A 17,871-nucleotide genomic window follows, 5' to 3' on the forward strand; every position below is an offset into this window, starting at 1 on the left:
AGTGCAATGTAAAAATGCCGGGCGCTGCCCCTAAATTACCCAGGATGCATCAGTCATTCTCATTTGCATAAAGAAGCCGCTCTGGTCTATGGAGCTGAACAACAGGAAGTGGGCGGTTTGGGGGCGTGGCCTACACCACTGAGTCTATTCTCCTTCTGTCGTTCACAGGACTGTTCCCACGGCGCCGAGTGCGTGACCTTCGTCTGTCCGCTGACCAACATGAGCCGCTCGGCCACGCTGACGGTCGCCGCGCGGCTGTGGAACGCCACCATGATGGAGGTGGGCGGAGCCTCTATGACCTCGATGAGCAGCGCTAGAGCTCTGGAATAAAAGAGAGTAAGGACAGCATTGGTCCAATGGCAGCGCCTCCTGGTGGAGGAATATGGGTTTTACTAAAGAACTGACATCTCTGCATTGTTGGTGAATGAGCAGTGTGGTGTTTTCAATCATTTAAGGACATTTATAGATCACCCACGTTAATAGCATCATTGAGGATCCTTTACAGATAAACATTAACACATAGGAGAGTAAAATAAATAAATAAATAAAAACAGTTGTCTACATTAATGTTTCAATCTACATTTTATAACAAACAGATTATAAATATAATCTGATATGACCAAGACACCTAGAAACAAAAACACGGCCGTTTTCATCAATTTACCAGCCAGTGGGCAACACACATACATTGGAGTGAATGGGTTTTCTGGGCGCTTTTGCAATACCCATATCCTGCCACTAGGGGCACAAAACCCTTAAACCCTTAAACCCTTAAACCCTTAATTACCACGGGAGTCAATGGTGGTGTCCTTACTCTCTTTTACAGCGCCAGCAGCTGCTCCGATGCTGCGTTCGAGGCGACTCCGAACTCTGCTCGCAGTGTTTTCAACTGGGAGATTCAGAGTTACGAGTTGTCTTGAACGCAGCGTTAGGTTTTGGTGCTTTTCAGAATAAAAGCTGTAAAACTCTGAAACCCAGAGAAGAGGTGGATCATGGTGGTGCATCGTCATGGTGATGGTGATGGTTTCACTGCTCTCTGTCCTGCAGGACTACAGCGAAGCCAGGTCGGTGTTGGTGCGAGGCCGAGCCACCCTGAAGCTGCAGACACACAAACCCACCGTCAAGATGGCGTCTCGGAGCGCCGAGGTACCGGACTCTGCCCGGAGGCATTCTGCTTCCTGTCTTTTTTTTTTAAAGATTAGTTTTTTATGAACAGAATCTCTTCCAGGATGTTTATGGTGCATAGCAACAAGCATCTACAGTTCGTTACAATGAGATAGATCGTATTATACAGAGAGAACGTACTGTACATAATCTTACAAATACACCACAAGGATGATTTCTAAACATCAGAAGAGATAATAAGAAAAGAAAGAATAATAATAATAAAAAAATAAAATATATAAAATCTAAACAAAATAAAAATATCACATGAACCTTTCCCATCCCGCCCCCCACCCTCTTCCCTTGTATGGTTTTCAATTTCCTTTCATTTACATACTTACACCGTCCATAATTTATACATAAACCCTTCTGTACACATTCATATATATATGGATCAGCGCACTACTCACAATAAACACATCAATGAACAAGTTTATACAGGAAGGATCACAGAGGGCTCATTTGAAGCTGATCCAGGAAGAGTCGCACCATCGTTATCAGCGAAGTCCAGTGAAGGCAGAATGGGGCCCCAGATGTTTTCAAAGGCTGCGTGCTTCCCTCTCACATTATATAATATCTTTTCAGGCGTGCAGTAAGACACAAGCTCATTGATCCAGTGTCTAGTTGATGGAGAGTTTTCAGATTTCCAGTTAACCAGGATACATTTTTTCACTGCAGTACCCACAAGTAAAATAAAGTTCTGCTTCCTGTCTGCTCCTAGACCAGTTTCCACCGGATCGCTGCAGCGGTTCACACCCATTCAGACCAATCAGGCCGCGTTCAGACTGCAGGCAAATCTGATTCAAATCTGATTCCTTCTCATATCATACAATATACAATATTAGGGCTGACTGTCCACACTGTTTTTAGCAAGTGTCCAAATGGCATCTGGCTCTGTTCAGACTGGGCCACATCATTGACCCATGTGACAGTAGCAACGAGGTCGGAGCGGAGGCTACGCCGTATGTGACAGACGATGCCTCGCGGGCGCGGCGCCGTCACGCATCGATCCACGTGGATCAGATCGCACCACACAGGAAGTCAAACGCACCAGACATCCGCTACATTTCTAAATAAAACACAACGACAAAGTTTCCGATCGTAAATCATCACGTTGTCGACATTAGTTTCACTCGCCGGCACAAACAACAAGTCAACCTGAAGCTAAACAGGACGTCACCCAGTGGTGTAGTCTATGTGGTACTCAGGTTTAGTACCAGTTTACCCAGTACAACAAAACTATCTCAGAGTGGGAGGGTTGACACGGTTTAGTTTAGTTTAGTTTATTTAGATCCCCATTAGCTTTTGCCACGCAGCAGCTATTCTTCCTGGGGTCTTTTCATCATAATAAATGACAAATACAAACCATTAACACATAAAATACATTAATACATAAAACAAAAATACATACAGAAAACACATACTCAATACAAGAAAAAAAAAAAAAACACAACAAAACAAAACAAAACATCCAAGACAAACACTTAACATATGTTACCCGCTCCTACATTGAATCACTACACAACAAGAATACCAGGACCCAGTTTTACAAGTAGGCTACTAATGGTCAAAATTGCGATCAAAATAATAATCTCTTAATTTCATTTTAAAACTGACCATGTTTCTTTGTTGTATAACATAATTCGGTTCAAGGGCTCCACAACTTTTTATCGACATTTTACATCCAGTAGCTTTACACGCATTACACCACCAGGACCAATCCCGGTGTGATCGGGTGTAAACCGGGCTCGTCACACGGTCTGTGTCTCTGCAGGTGGAGGTCCTGATCTACCCGGACGGGGGCCGGGCGCCGGACGGCAGCGCCCCCCTGTGGACGGTGGCGGTGGCGGTGCTGGTGGGCGTCGGCCTGCTGGCGCTCATCTGCCTCCTGCTGTGGAAGGTAAACGCAGCAGAACCTCAGGCCCCACAACTTCACTTTACTTTACTTTGTTGTTTTATTGTGCGTGGACAATCCCAATTAATCAACTGCATTAAATACAGTAAAAAGGGCTTTAGCTTTAGCTTTAGCCAGCAGGGCTAATGACCTGCTGTAGTCCCCGGCCAGGTGACAATGGGCACCATAAAAAAACAACAACAACAACAATATATTACAACACAATGATTAAAAAGCATCACTAGGGGTAGAACTGGTAGAACAGGTAGCATCAGTACAATCATGCAGAGACAGCACATAGAAACATACAAGAGCAGCACATGCAACACACCAGTAATCACACACAACAGGCTACATCAGCACATCCTGTACTATACACTCTGGGATGCAGACAGACAGGGCTGCATGCAGACATCACATAGACAGATAAAACACAGACAGGCAGCATGATCATGATGCAAATAGTACAATATCTTGTATCTTATCTTGTATCTTAAAGCAGAAGTGAGTGATCCGGTCGTTTTCGCTAATGCTGCGTTCCAGGCAGGCTTTTGAAATCGTAAATTACAGCTTCAAGTCACAACTTACGACTTTGTAGCGTTCCAGGCAACCCACTCGTGTTTCTCCGACCTGTTTTACCGGTGAAAGTCACTATAACGGCCACTCGTAACTTCTGACCCGTGAACTCGTACCAGATCGAACTGGTACGACTTCACGGTCGGAAAAATACGAGTTTCCTTGAACGCACCATAACAGTCCTCGTCGCTACGTCGCCACATTCACGGCGTTCCTTGGCTGCACACACAGCCCTGCATGCCGTTCTCTCTCCTCATTGGATAAAAACTGTAGGATACGATAAATGTTTTCTCTTCGGCTCAGAGCAGAGCAGAGTGACTGACAGACCCGTGTTTCAGTCCAAACACTCTATAGAAGTGATTGCTGTCGGAAGATATAACTATTTAAGACTTAGATTAACACAAATATATCACTCACTTCTGCTTTAACTCTTGTTAACATTTCCATGTTTCTCACATTCTCTGTTCTAAACTGTTTTCTTGTCTGTAACAACATCTCTGTCCCGTCTGTCCGTCCTGGGTGATGATCCCTCCTCTGTTGCTCACCCTGAGCTTTCTCCTGGTTTTCCCTGTTTAAAGGGTTTTCATGGAGTTTTTCCTCAGTGGATGTGAGGGTCTAAGGACAGAGGATGTTGTTATGATGGGATGTGAAGCCCTTTGAGACAAACTGGTGGTAACAACAGGCTATACTAATAAAACTGCCCTGCCTTGCCCCCCTGTTGTCCAGTGTGGCTTCTTCAGGAGAGCCAGCACCAGAGAACTGTACCAGGCCCAGACCCAGACGGCCCGGATGAAGAGCCAACCGTCAGAGAGGCTGGACCAGCAGCTCTGAGTACTGGTACTACTACTGGTACTATTACTGTTACTATTACTGTTACTATTACTATTACTACTACTATTACTACTGTTACTATTACTACTTGTTCTGTCCTCAATGCGTAGCGTGCCTGTGTTGATGCGTAGCGTGCCTGTGTTGATGCGTAGCGTGCCTGTGTTGATGCGTAGCGTGCACGTGTTGATGCGTAGCGTGCACGTGTTGATGCGTAGCGTGCCTGTGTTGATGCGTAGCGTGCCTGTGTTGATGCGTAGCGTGCACGTGTTGATGCGTAGCGTGCCTGTGTTGATGCGTAGCGTGCCTGTGTTGATGCGTAGCGTGCCTGTGTTGATGCGTAGCGTGCACGTGTTGATGCGTAGCGTGCACGTGTTGATGCGTAGCGTGCACGTGTTGATGCGTAGCGTGCCTGTGTTGATGCGTAGCGTGCCTGTGTTGATGCGTAGCGTGCATGTGTTGATGCGTAGCGTGCCTGTGTTGATGCGTAGCGTGCATGTGTTGATGCGTAGCGTGCATGTGTTGATGCGTAGCGTGCCTGTGTTGATGCGTAGCGTGCCTGTGTTGATGCGTAGCGTGCACGTGTTGATGCGTAGCGTGCACGTGTTGTGTTGATGCGTAGCGTGCATGTGTTGATGCGTAGCGTGCACGTGTTGATGCGTAGCGTGCACGTGTTGATGCGTAGCGTGCCTGTGTTGATGCGTAGCGTGCACGTGTTGATGCGTAGCGTGCACGTGTTGATGCGTAGCGTGCACGTGTTGATGCGTAGCGTGCACGTGTTGATGCGTAGCGTGCACGTGTTGATGCGTAGCGTGCACGTGTTGATGCGTAGCGTGCCTGTGTTGATGCGTAGCGTGCATGTGTTGATGCGTAGCGTGCCTGTGTTGATGCGTAGCGTGCCTGTGTTGATGCGTAGCGTGCACGTGTTGATGCGTAGCGTGCACGTGTTGATGCGTAGCGTGCACGTGTTGATGCGTAGCGTGCATGTGTTGATGCGTAGCGTGCATGTGTTGATGCGTAGCGTGCACGTGTTGATGCGTAGCGTGCCTGTGTTGATGCGTAGCGTGCCTGTGTTGATGCGTAGCGTGCATGTGTTGATGCGTAGCGTGCATGTGTTGATGCGTAGCGTGCATGTGTTGATGCGTAGCGTGCCTGTGTTGATGCGTAGCGTGCCTGTGTTGATGCGTAGCGTGCACGTGTTGATGCGTAGCGTGCACGTGTTGATGCGTAGCGTGCACGTGTTGATGCGTAGCGTGCACGTGTTGATGCGTAGCGTGCCTGTGTTGATGCGTAGCGTGCACGTGTTGATGCGTAGCGTGCACGTGTTGATGCGTAGCGTGCCTGTGTTGATGCGTAGCGTGTATGTGTTGATGCGTAGCGTGCACGTGTTGATGCGTAGCGTGCCTGTGTTGATGCGTAGCGTGCACGTGTTGATGCGTAGCGTGCCTGTGTTGATGCGTAGCGTGCACGTGTTGATGCGTAGCGTGCCTGTGTTGATGCGTAGCGTGCCTGTGTTGATGCGTAGCGTGCCTGTGTTGATGCGTAGCGTGCACGTGTTGATGCGTAGCGTGCCTGTGTTGATGCGTAGCGTGCCTGTGTTGATGCGTAGCGTGCACGTGTTGATGCGTAGCGTGCCTGTGTTGATGCGTAGCGTGCACGTGTTGATGCGTAGCGTGCCTGTGTTGATGCGTAGCGTGCATGTGTTGATGCGTAGCGTGCACGTGTTGATGCGTAGCGTGCATGTGTTGATGCGTAGCGTGCATGTGTTGATGCGTAGCGTGCCTGTGTTGATGCGTAGCGTGCATGTGTTGATGCGTAGCGTGCATGTGTTGATGCGTAGCGTGCCTGTGTTGATGCGTAGCGTGCACGTGTTGATGCGTAGCGTGCATGTGTTGATGCGTAGCGTGCCTGTGTTGATGCGTAGCGTGCATGTGTTGATGCGTAGCGTGCCTGTGTTGATGCGTAGCGTGCATGTGTTGATGCGTAGCGTGCATGTGTTGATGCGTAGCGTGCATGTGTTGACCGGCAGCTAAACTCTTCACTCCAAACAACACACTGGGTATTCCTTTTGCCAGATGTATTGATGAAGTAAAGTGTGAAACTAAAAGAGATAGATAAAATAATACAGTCATGAATATTGCATTTATGGAGATGCATAAACCATAAAATAAACAATTACCAAAGCCTAGCATGGCTAGCTAAATAGCTCCCTCAAAGTAGGCTAAACACATGTAAACACATAACACAAACAAGTACACAATGTACCGGTAATATTCTGCCACTTAAAGGGGACATATTATGCAAAACTCACTTTTTCATAGCTTTAGTGTGTATTTGCGTATCCAGAGTTCCTCCTCACCCGTTAAATGTAAGTTTTGACAACTACATCAACATTTTGTAAACTGCCATAGTCAGAAAATGTGTCTCTTAACAAGCCGTTTTAATTTCACCCGGCTTATTACATCACAAGCCGGGTGATGTGAATATTCAAGCCCTCGCTCCCATGGTTACCATGGTTACCTCAGCTACCAGAGCTAAGCTTCTAAACCGAGCGTTTAGAGCAGGGCTGTGAAACTGGTGTGTAGAGAACCAGCTGTGCTCAATCTTTTGGTTTTTCTGACCAAAGCATGTTACTAACATTACTGTTAGACATCAAGGTACCATGTCAAGAAGCAGAGATGAGCAGAATATGTCGCCTTTAAAACTCCAGCATATAACCATACATTCACATGTAAACAACACGTACCGACGATGCAACTGGAAGATGTATGCTGGAGTGGCTAGTCATAGCTAGAAGCTGACAAATGTGCTGCTCTGAACTTCTTTGTTGTTGTTGTTTCTGTCACTTCCTGCATAAAGGTTTTATTCAAACATTGACAAAGCCTAGCCGCTGAACCAGAATCACCAGTAGATGGCGGTACTGCTATGTGACTCACTTATTTTTAACTTACTCAAATGAAACATCATAAAATATATTAAATTAAACACATCAAATCCTTTTTAACTGGTTTTAACTTTTTTATCTGAATCTTATTAATTAAACTGAACACTACTACTGTTACTACGGTTACTGACCCACAGGAAGAGCCAGAGCTGCGTTAGTATGTCCTGTATACCACATACTGAATGTAGTATCAGTCTGCTACTTCAGCACCGACACCGTTCACACCACAGTAACAGTACACAAGTTTCCCAGAATGCATTTCACAGCAGCCGGTCTGCAGAGCTGCTCGGCCGGCCAACCTCCGTCGTCATCCCGGGGGAGAAAACCATCACTAATTAACTTACCCGCAGGTTTTTAGAGGTTTACCACCGGCTGGTTAAGTTATTTCTAGGAGATAAATGTTGGTCTCAGTGATGAAATCTAACAGCTGTATCAGTAGCATTAGTTAGTCTGAATGTAAAGTGAAGCTTCCTGTGTGTATTGGACAGAAGAGCAGCGCTGCCTCGGGGCTCTGGAGCCTACGGACACAAACCACCACATTTACATCAAGAAATACATGTTTTACTATCAACACATCAGTCTGCAGTAAGGTTTATTTTATTAGTTACGCTACACGGCAAAGATACTTCACTACCGTCTTTGGTTACGGTTAGACGTCAGGGGAGCATTGCATTGTGGGATACAGTACGCAATGTAGACTGGTCAGATACTGGAAATATTTTCCGAATCAGTACGACATCCGGGAATTTTTCACATAGGCTACTGCAGATTTTGCTTTTGTTTGCATACTGCATACTACATAATGTATATTACATTTTAGCCAAATCAGTACGTACTAGCAGGAGAGTATGAGGTTTAGAATACAGCCTGAGTGTTCCTGACTGTAACTGTAACTGACTGTAACTGTAAATAACTGTAACTGTAACTGACTGGGGATGCATCTGTTTTTCCCTCCTCTTCACTTCCCAGTCTTTTTCTGTTCTGATCGATCAATACCTGTATTGATCGATCTCTGTGTAAGCTCCTCCCACTTCACCTTCCTGTGATGTCACTGGACGGTCCAGGTGTCAACATCTGGCTCCAGATGCAGCAGTAATCAATAATCAATAAATCAATAGGTAGCAGGTTGCCGGGTTACCTGGTTGCCTGGTTGCCTGGTTACCTGGTTGCCTGGTTACCTGGTTACCTGATGTCACCTGTCCTCCTCTGACTCTGTCTCCTGCAGTGCGGTTTCTTCGTGCAGCGGCGGCGGTGCTTCACCAGGGAGGATTATGGGTAAAGACGACCTGCAGCAGTTCACCTGGTCAGAGGCCACGCCCCTCACCTGGTCAGAGGCCACGCCCCCTCACCTGGTCAGAGGCCACGCCCCCTCATCTGGTCAGAGGCCACGCCCCCTCACCTGGTCAGAGGCCACGCCCCCTCACCTGACCAGAGGCCACGCCCCTCACCTGATCAGAGGCCACGCCCCCTCACCTGGTCAGAGGCCACGCCCCCTCACCTGATTAGAGGCCACGCCCCCTCACCCAGAACCAGGAAGTCACAGAAACACTGACTCAGACCGGACCAAACAGTGACGTCACTGCCACGTGTGTGTGTGTGTGTGTGTGTGTACGTGTGTGTGTGTGTGTGTGTGTGTGTGTGTGTGTGTGTGTGATGGAGATAGCAGGTTGCCAGGCGACAGTTTCGTCCTCTGAACAGCTGGTGTGTTAGACATTTCCCAGCATGCACCTGGACCCTGCTCCTCTCTGACCTCATCGTCTCATCCTGACGATCTGAACGACACAAACACTCGTTTAGTGGAATTAGGTTTTAAAGGTCCAGTCTGTAAAACCGTAACGTCCAGCGTTCAGATTACCTGCTCTCTGATTGGCTGGATTCTCCCTTCAGGTTGCCGTAGGCTACAAACATGGCGGTGCAAGATGGCGACGCTCTCTAAAGCCCTAAAGACCCTGGTTCTATGTAGATATAAAACAATAATTATAAAGCTACGGAAACCAAACAGTTTATATTCATGATGGGGAGTAGATTCAGATTAAAACTATAAACCTCGACAGTTTTTACGGACTGGACCTTTAACGTCGTCAGCTCTCTGGCTGGGGGGGCGTGTCTGTGATGCGCTGAAGCCCCGCCCACTCACTGAGCCTCGTCGGATTCCAACTGTCAATCAAGTTTCACAGCTACGCTCCGTTTTAGTCCAGTTTTTACCGTATATTTATATTTCTCTCTCTTTTATTCCTTTCAATTGTTTAATGTTTCCAATTTTTTACTTTTTAAAAATTATATTTTTTAATATTTCATGGTTTTTTTTTGTGTGTGTCCAATTCTTACTGTTAAATGTTGTTTTTATGTAAAGCACATTGAGTTTCCTCTTGGTATGAAATGTGTTGTATAAATAAAGCCTGATGACGTCATCGGCTCAGTTTTACAGTTCAGTTCTCTGGAGTTAAAAATCTCTCCAGAAACATATTCTAACATATTTATTCTATTGTCAGTCAAATCTTGTATTTCACTTTACAAAGTGTAAACAGCTGATTGGCTCTCGAGCTAACGATGTGATGTCGTGTTTGTATTTTTCTGTTGGCTTTTACGTGATTGTGTCTTTTCTGACGGCACCTGAAGGCAACACCAGGTTGTATAGAAAAGCCCTATTGTCTACTCTGGACTGTGTGTGTGTGTGTGTGTGTGTAATGTTTATTAGTGTGTTTTTCATGTATGTGGATGATGTTAAAGTGTTTCACTGTGTTTTACCGTCGTGATGCGTTCAGGGTCTTCAGGTGTTTTTCTGCACCGTCATTAAACATCAACGTGTCGTTTATTTTATTTTGCCAAATCGTCTTCTCTTTGTAGCTGAGGAATAATGTAAATATCAAGACACGTGGTCATTGTGATTATCCATTGATCCATGGTTCATTGATCCATCACCACAGATTGAACTGGTTTGTAAATTCCAGCTGTAAAACTATGGGATTACTTTTGTATCAAATCAATCCAAACAAAACCTCTTCAACGTCAAACAGAAACAAGAGCTTGAGAAAGAATAAAACTTTATTTAAGAGAGAAAAAAACTCACTGGAGCAAAAAACTGTCGTCTCGAAAGCAAAATGTAGATGACTTGAAAACCAATGACAAATCTCTTGGTTGCTTTAATTGTTTAGATGAATGTGTTTTTGTTGCTTCATGTTGAGTAAACAGGGTTTTGCTCGCTCTCGAATTTAATGAATTTAATTTAATGAATTTAATGAAAAAACATCTGATACAGGATATAAATCCTTTACATCAGACTCAAATAAATAACAACATACACAAATTAAACACAAATCTTGCTGTTGTCACCTCTCTCTCCTCTGCTCCCTGAGAGTCACATTAGAGCCAGAAAAAACTACATATTAAATAATATACATCATTGATCATTAGACAAAATAAACAGTGTATTACATTAATGTGTTAACTGTTGTCATAGCAACCTGATCTGAACCTCCATCATGTTGAGAAACACTGAATAATGTGGAAATGGAAATGAGCTGCAGTTCTTCACCACACCACAAGATGGAGCTGATTAACCAGAATGGATGAAGAAGGAAACAGGAGGAGGAGGAGGAGGAAGAAGAGGAGGAGGAGGAGGAAGAGGAGGAAGAGGAAGGGGAAGAGGGAGAGGAGGAGGAAGAAGAAGGTGTGTCTTTTTGGATGAAGAAAAGTGAGCTCCGTTCTCAACCGTCATATGGACATGCACTGCTACGCCGAGACCCCCTGTAACTCAGAGAAGCCACGGAGGACTCTGAAACTTCTCCCAGCCCTTAGTCCACATGAGGGGGAGGAGATCATGAGGGAAATTTCAATTTTGGGTGAACTATCCCTTTAATTCTCAGAAACAAGAGTTAAAAGCTCCTTAAATTCATTTAGAAAAAATTATAGTAATTAATTGATGTGAAAAATAAGAAATGTACTCTTACTCTTACTTAAAGTAAATTTAAAAGCATACACTTTTGGATACTTAAAGGGCCAATGAGGAGTTTCTATTTGGTTATAAAAAGTCTGATATTAATGTGGATGAATCTCCGTTACCACTTGTTAATGGTCCATTTTAGATAAATCTATGGTTTTGTCTCTATGGTTATTTTGTTATTATTAGTGGTGGTGGAAATGCTGGGCGAGCCGACCAGCGTTTCTTTACTTTCGGTTTCGTGGCGAGTCATGAGAATAACGCCGCCGAATCTCCGTTTATGGTGGGAACTACGACGGTATGTGATCGTCTTCCAACCTCTGACTTTAATTCTTGATGAATGAAAACATGAGTCTGTCTTGCACCGGTCAAAGAATTTCACGGTGCGGAGGCTCATAAATGTAGTGAGAAAACACTTCACTTTAACAAAACTCCTGGTTGTCCCTTTAAGTACCTTTAAAAGCAAGTCCGTCTGGAGAGACACAGGCCGATGGAACCGGAGGGGAGCAGCTCCGTGCAGCTGTGCACCGCGGTCGACGTGCACAGAAAAACAAAACAACAGCGTTGCATCAAATGCGCACGGCTACGGCTGTCGAGTTGTGAGCACGCGGCAAAAGACGCTTCATCTGACCGACCCCCCATGCATGATGCAGTCCAGCCCGCTCCACAATCTTTGGCGCATGGTGGTTTGGGTTCGTCGGCATCAGCGTCCCAGTGCAGCGCCTCACAGGCACACGCTAACGCTCTGCATGTGTTTCCCTGTCCCAGCGCATTGACTCACAGGCGCACAGAGACAGAGAACTACAGTCACATGTCAACTAGTAGAAGTCAGTCAGGTTCGTAGGGCCGGATGGACTCTGCTGCTCTCAGATCAGTTCAGGAGGTTTCCCATCTGAGAAGAGAAGCAGAGGACAGGGGAGATGGATCAGTGGTCGTCTCTCTGCTCTGATTGGCTGACTGTTGTCTCTCTCTGCTCTGATTGGCTGACTGTTGTCTCTCTCTGCTCTGATTGGCTGACTGTTGTCTCTGTTATTAGCTGTGTTGTAAATCCTCCACTCATCCCCTCCGTCCCTCTCCCCTACACCATGTATATGATCTAGTGACTACATCATGTAGACGATGTAGGGAGCGATGGGAGGAGGATTCAGACGCTACACGGTGATGTTCTGGACGTGGTTGAGTCAGCTGATGCTCCAGCTGTTAGCGTGTTAGCGTGTTAGCCTACTGTTGTGACGGAAGCAGACGCACCGAGAATCATGTAAACAAACCGGACACATAAAAATAAAATAAGAAAAACCGGCACTAGTGGGAACATTAGAGGATGTGATTCTGTGTGGTTGTGTTTCTCTGACAATAAACTGTTGAAATATCGGAAGTTTGGTTTGGTCGACTACTGTTGTGTGTCCCGACCGTGAGCTGTAGCTATTAGCTTAGCTCGTTAGCTGTGGCTATTAGCTTAGCTCGTGAGCTGTGGCTATTAGCTTAGCTCGTTAGCTGGTATTTCCTCCATATTCTACTCCAGTTTCTTTATCAGATTGATTTAATGCTGCCTGTTATTGTTGGGATGCTGCTGCCCAACTCCTGCTGCTCAGGCAAACGGAGCCAAGAGTTTACTGCTAAATAACCTAAAGAAATCCTAGCTAACATGCTAACTAGCTCGCTGCTAGTCTTCTCTGGCAAAACACGACCGCATTGCATTGTGGGATACATACGGGAGTAGAAAGTAGTTTTGCGGTGCATTGTGGGTGTTTTGTCATCCACTACACAGTGGATGAAATTAGTCGCGGAGAATTCGAACAACACTACAAAATGTTGAACACACTATATAGTTAGTGAACTACATCTGTGATAGGGGAAGATTTACAACACAGCTATTGTCTCACACTGACTTTAGTACAATAGTGGTGAAAGCAGCACAGACTGACTCCGCCCCCCTACTGACCTCACATCCTCCAGTCTACAGTCTGGACTCTTCACTAGATCCTCCAGATCCTTCACGTCTGAAGACTTCAGGTAGTTCTGACCCAGGTCCAGTTCTCTCAGGTGGGAGGGGTTGGACTTCAGAGCTGAGACCAGAGAAGAACAGCTGATCTCTGACAACCTGCAGCGCTTCAATCTGAATAAAGAATCAAAGAAGAAGATAAATTAATTGATAACTGATCAATAATCAGATGTGTCCTGATCAACGACTTTATATTTGTACCATTTCATGTCACTAACTTTGTATTTTTATTCTTCTCTGTTATTAGTGTCAGCCATTTTCTTTATACTTATTCTGAATCTTCCGCTCTTTTTCTGCGTTTAACTAGTCCTTCATACTTTGTGCTATTTCAACAATTAATACATCAAAACGTGCAACTTTTTCTGGACATGAGTGCTAGTACTTTTCAGTTTTCACTTTTTATTACATTTTTTTTAAATATTGAACTTTTTCTTCTTTTTTTTGTCCCATTGAAACGCATTGAAAACATCTTCAAACTCTTCAAATCGTCTTACTTCTTTGAACCTCTAAAACTTCAGCATACTTTGTCCCACAGACTTCATTTGACTTTTAAACAGTAGACAAACATTTACATTATTGACATATTACTCAGCTTTTTGATATATTCAACAGTTTCAGATTTTTGGCAGTTTTAAAATCATTAAAAAATTTTGACAAAATCCAGCTTTATAATGGGTGTGTATTGCGTCTAACGAGCAGAGCTTAGAGTGGTGACATCATCGTTAGAGTGGGAGAGAGCCACTTTCTTTCTTTCTTTCTTTCTTTCTTTCTCTTTATTTCTTTCCTTCTACCCTCTCTGCTCCTTTTTACTTATTGCTTTCTTTTTTCTACCCCTCTCTATCGCTATTTATGTACCTCTTTCTATCTATCCATCCCACTCTTTATTTATTTATTTATTTATTTATTTATTTCTATCCATTATCTGTCTTTTTACTTTTCTCATTCTTTCTTTCTACCCCTCTCTTTCTATCTCTATCTCTTTCTATTGATCCCCCTTTCTTCCTTTCTTGTTTTCTACCCCTCTCTATCTAACCCTCTATAAATTCACTTTAATCCACTGTAGGTGGATCAGATACAACAGTCAGTGAACTGACCTCAGAGTCTCCAGTCTACAGTCTGGACTCTCCAGAAAACCACTCAGATCCTTCACTCCTGAATCCTGAAGGTTGTTCCAGCCCAGGTCCAGGTGTCTCAGGTGGGAGGGGTTGGACTTCAGAGCTGATCCCAGAGAAGAACAGCTGATCTTTGACAAACTGCAGTGCTTCAATCTGAATAAAGAATAAAAGAAGAAGATTAATTCATTGATGATCAGAAAGAAGAATTTTTTCTTCAGCAGGTGAATTTCAGTGTCTTTGTCCAAACATAGTTTCTAGAAAACATGAGTCGTCTGACTGAGAGAAATACGAGTGAGTGTGAAGGTTGAACTGAAGTGAACAGACATTATTCATGACCACTGAGTGAAATGAGCTGAAACTGAAGAATCATTCTCACAGAACAGCAACTGCAAATATTCAACAACCACTATTTCAAATGTCATTCATCAATTCAATCAAAGTCAATGATTCAAGTTCTGAGTGAAGATCAATCAGGTTCAGTTGTGGATCAAAGATCTCAGATCTACAACAGTAACAGTCAGTGAACTTACCTCAGAATCTGGAGTCTACAGTCTGGACTCTCCAGAAAACCACTCAGAACCTTTAGGTCTGAATCCTGCAGATTCTGGTTCCAGCTCAGGTCCAGGTGTCTCAGGTGGGAGGGGTCGGACTTCAGAGCTGAGACCAGAGAAGAACAGCTGATCTCCGACAACCTGCAGCCCTCCAATCTGAATAAAGAATAAAAGAATAAGATAAATTCATAGATAACTGATCGAATGAGTCCTGATCAATAATCAATAGAGGGACAGATTATTTAGAAGAAGAGTTTTTTGTTTTGAGGACATGTCCGGCTCAAGATGCATTAAAATCTAAATATAGAAACACAGAAAATAATCTATTTCAATTTAATGTTGTCAGAAGAAAGTCTATTTTTACAAGTTCACTTTAATCCAGTGTAGGTGGATCAGATACAACAGTCAGTGAACTCACATCAGAGTCTCCAGTCTACAGTCTGGACTCTCCAGAAAACCACTCAGATGCTTCACTCCTGAATCCTGCAGCTTGTTGTAGCTCAGGTCCAGGTATCTCAGGTGGGAGGGGTTGGACTTCAGAGCTGAGCCCAGAGAAGAACAGCTGATCTCTGAGAAACTGCAGTACTCCAATCTGAATAAAGAATAAAAGCAGTGAGTTGAGGACAAAGTTCCTTGTTGACAGCGTTCAGTGTCTCATCATCTTCACCTGGTCTTCTTTGAAACAGAAGACCAGACAGCTGGAAAGGAAAACACATTCCAGCCAACATGAGGAAGACCGTCAAGCCTGGAAGGATAGTTTATTAATATATAAAAAAGAACTCTGTAATGCTAGAAGCAATTACTATTCAACCTATGAGAAGCTGAAGCTTCAAACAACTACAACAGGTCCAGTCAGTGAACTCACCCCAGAGTCTCCAGTCTACAGTTTGGACTCTCCAGTCCAGAAGACAGAAGCTTCACTGATGAATCATCCAGTTCGTTGTGACTCAGGTTCAGGAGTCTCAGGTGGGAGGGGCTGGACTTCAGAGCTGAGGCAACGACTTCACAGTGACTCTCTGAGAGTCCATAGTTAACAAGTCTGTGATTAGAGAAGAAACAAAATGTGTGAGAGTAAAATCAGATAATTTGTACGGGGTCATCCCTATATTCCCCGGGTCCTATGTTCCCCACTTTGTATGTGACCGGGGAACATAGGACCCTTTTTTATGTGTTTTTTTTATTTTATGTTCCCCGCTTTTCCCCAAAAGGACCCGGGGAACATGCAATTTTTGTACCCATACCTGGAAGTGGAGTTGTGACTTTGAGTGAGAAGTGTAATTGTCCCATTGGTTAGGTTTAGTCAATGAACAAAGGAGTTGGTTAAGTTTAGTAAAAAGACCAGGTAGAGGCTAGACAGGCCAGATAGAGAGAGTCCAGATAAGTAGAGAGAGTCCATCGACCAGCAACAGCGGGGAGCATAGGACCTTTTTTTACTTTGTAGTTTGGCCTTGGTGTCTCGCACTCTCTCTGTGTTTCCAGCTCCATCTCTCTGCACCAGCCGCCGTCTGCCCTCCCTTCCCATGAACCAGTCTGCCATCCAGTCCTCCCATTAAGCTGGTCTGTCCTCTCTTCCTATGAACCAGTCTGCCATCCAGTCCTCCCATTAAGCTGGTCTGCCCTCTCTTCCCATGAACCAGTCTGCCATCCAGTCCTCCCATTAAGCTGGTCTGTCCTCTCTTCCTATGAACCAGTCTGCCATCCAGTCCTCCCATTAAGCTGGTCTGCCCTCTCTTCCCATGAACCAGTCTGCCATCCAGTCCTCCCATTAAGCTGGTCTGTCCTCTCTTCCTATGAACCAGTCTGCCATCCAGTCCTCCCATTAAGCTGGTCTGTCCTCTCTTCCCATGAACCAGTCTGCCATCCAGTCCTCCCATTAAGCTGGTCTGTCCTCTCTTCCTATGAACCAGTCTGCCATCCAGTCCTCCCATTAAGCTGGTCTGCCCTCTCTTCCCATGAACCAGTCTGCCATCCAGTCCTCCCATTAAGCTGGTCTGTCCTCTCTTCCTATGAACCAGTCTGCCATCCAGTCCTCCCATTAAGCTGGTCTGTCCTCTCTTCCCATGAACCAGTCTGCCATCCAGTCCTCCCATTAAGCTGGTCTGCCCTCTCTTCCCATGAACCAGTCTGCCATCCAGTCCTCCCATTAAGCTGGTCTGTCCTCTCTTCCTATGAACCAGTCTGCCATCCAGTCCTCCCATTAAGCTGGTCTGCTCTCCCTTCCTCCTTTGCCTACCAGAAGCTTCCTCCTTCAGCTGTGTGTGTGTGTAGAACTAATTGATGGTGTTATTGATCCTGTCTGGACTCACTCAGCCTTCCTGCAGTTCCTCACAGCTGGGATCAGTCTCCATCGTCCCTGACCTGATGTCTTGTACTTCTCCAGGTCCAACTCATCCAGAACCTGCTCTGACATCTGCAGCATGTAGGCCAGAGCTGAACACTGGATCTCAGAGAGTTCCTTCTTTGATCTGTTCTCTGACTCCAGGAACTGTTGGATCTGCTGATGAACTGACTGGTCCTTCATCTCCGTCAGACAGTGGAAGATGTTGATGCTTCTGTCAGGAGAGATTTCATCACAGTTCATCTTCTTCAGGTTGTTGATGGTTCTCTGGATGGTTCCTGGACTGTTGTCTGTCTGACCCAGCAGACCTCCCAACAGCCTCTGGTTGGACTCCAGAGAGAGGCCATGAAGGAAGCGAACAAACAGGTCCAGGTGACCGTTTCTACTGCCGAGGGATTTCTGCATGGCTCTCTGCAGGAAGTTAACCAGGGGTCTTGCATTAAGTCCAAAAAAATTCAGAATCTTCTCAGACAAAGATTTCTGTTTTGGTTTCGTCTCTGTCTCTTTGTAGTCTTCTCC

The 17,871-nt window shown here is 45.1% G+C and overlaps 1 protein-coding gene across 1 annotated transcript; it reads left to right on the plus strand.

Moving 5' to 3' along the window:
- Window positions 1-219: 219 nt before the first annotated feature.
- LOC310989720 (integrin alpha-3-like) lies at window positions 220-8,726 on the plus strand (the record flags this gene model as incomplete). The annotated part of the gene is made up of 5 exons (XM_083976867.1): window positions 220-279; window positions 1,048-1,146; window positions 2,939-3,064; window positions 4,361-4,483; window positions 8,632-8,726. 4 exons carry the CDS (start codon window positions 220-222, stop codon window positions 4,463-4,465), a joined length of 390 nt encoding a protein of 129 aa, XP_083832993.1. The 3' UTR covers window positions 4,466-4,483; window positions 8,632-8,726.
- Window positions 8,727-17,871: the final 9,145 nt, after the last annotated feature.

The sequence above is a fragment of the Trachurus trachurus genome (assembly GCF_905171665.1).
Source record: "Trachurus trachurus genome assembly, chromosome: 8".
NCBI lineage: Eukaryota > Metazoa > Chordata > Actinopteri > Carangiformes > Carangidae > Trachurus > Trachurus trachurus.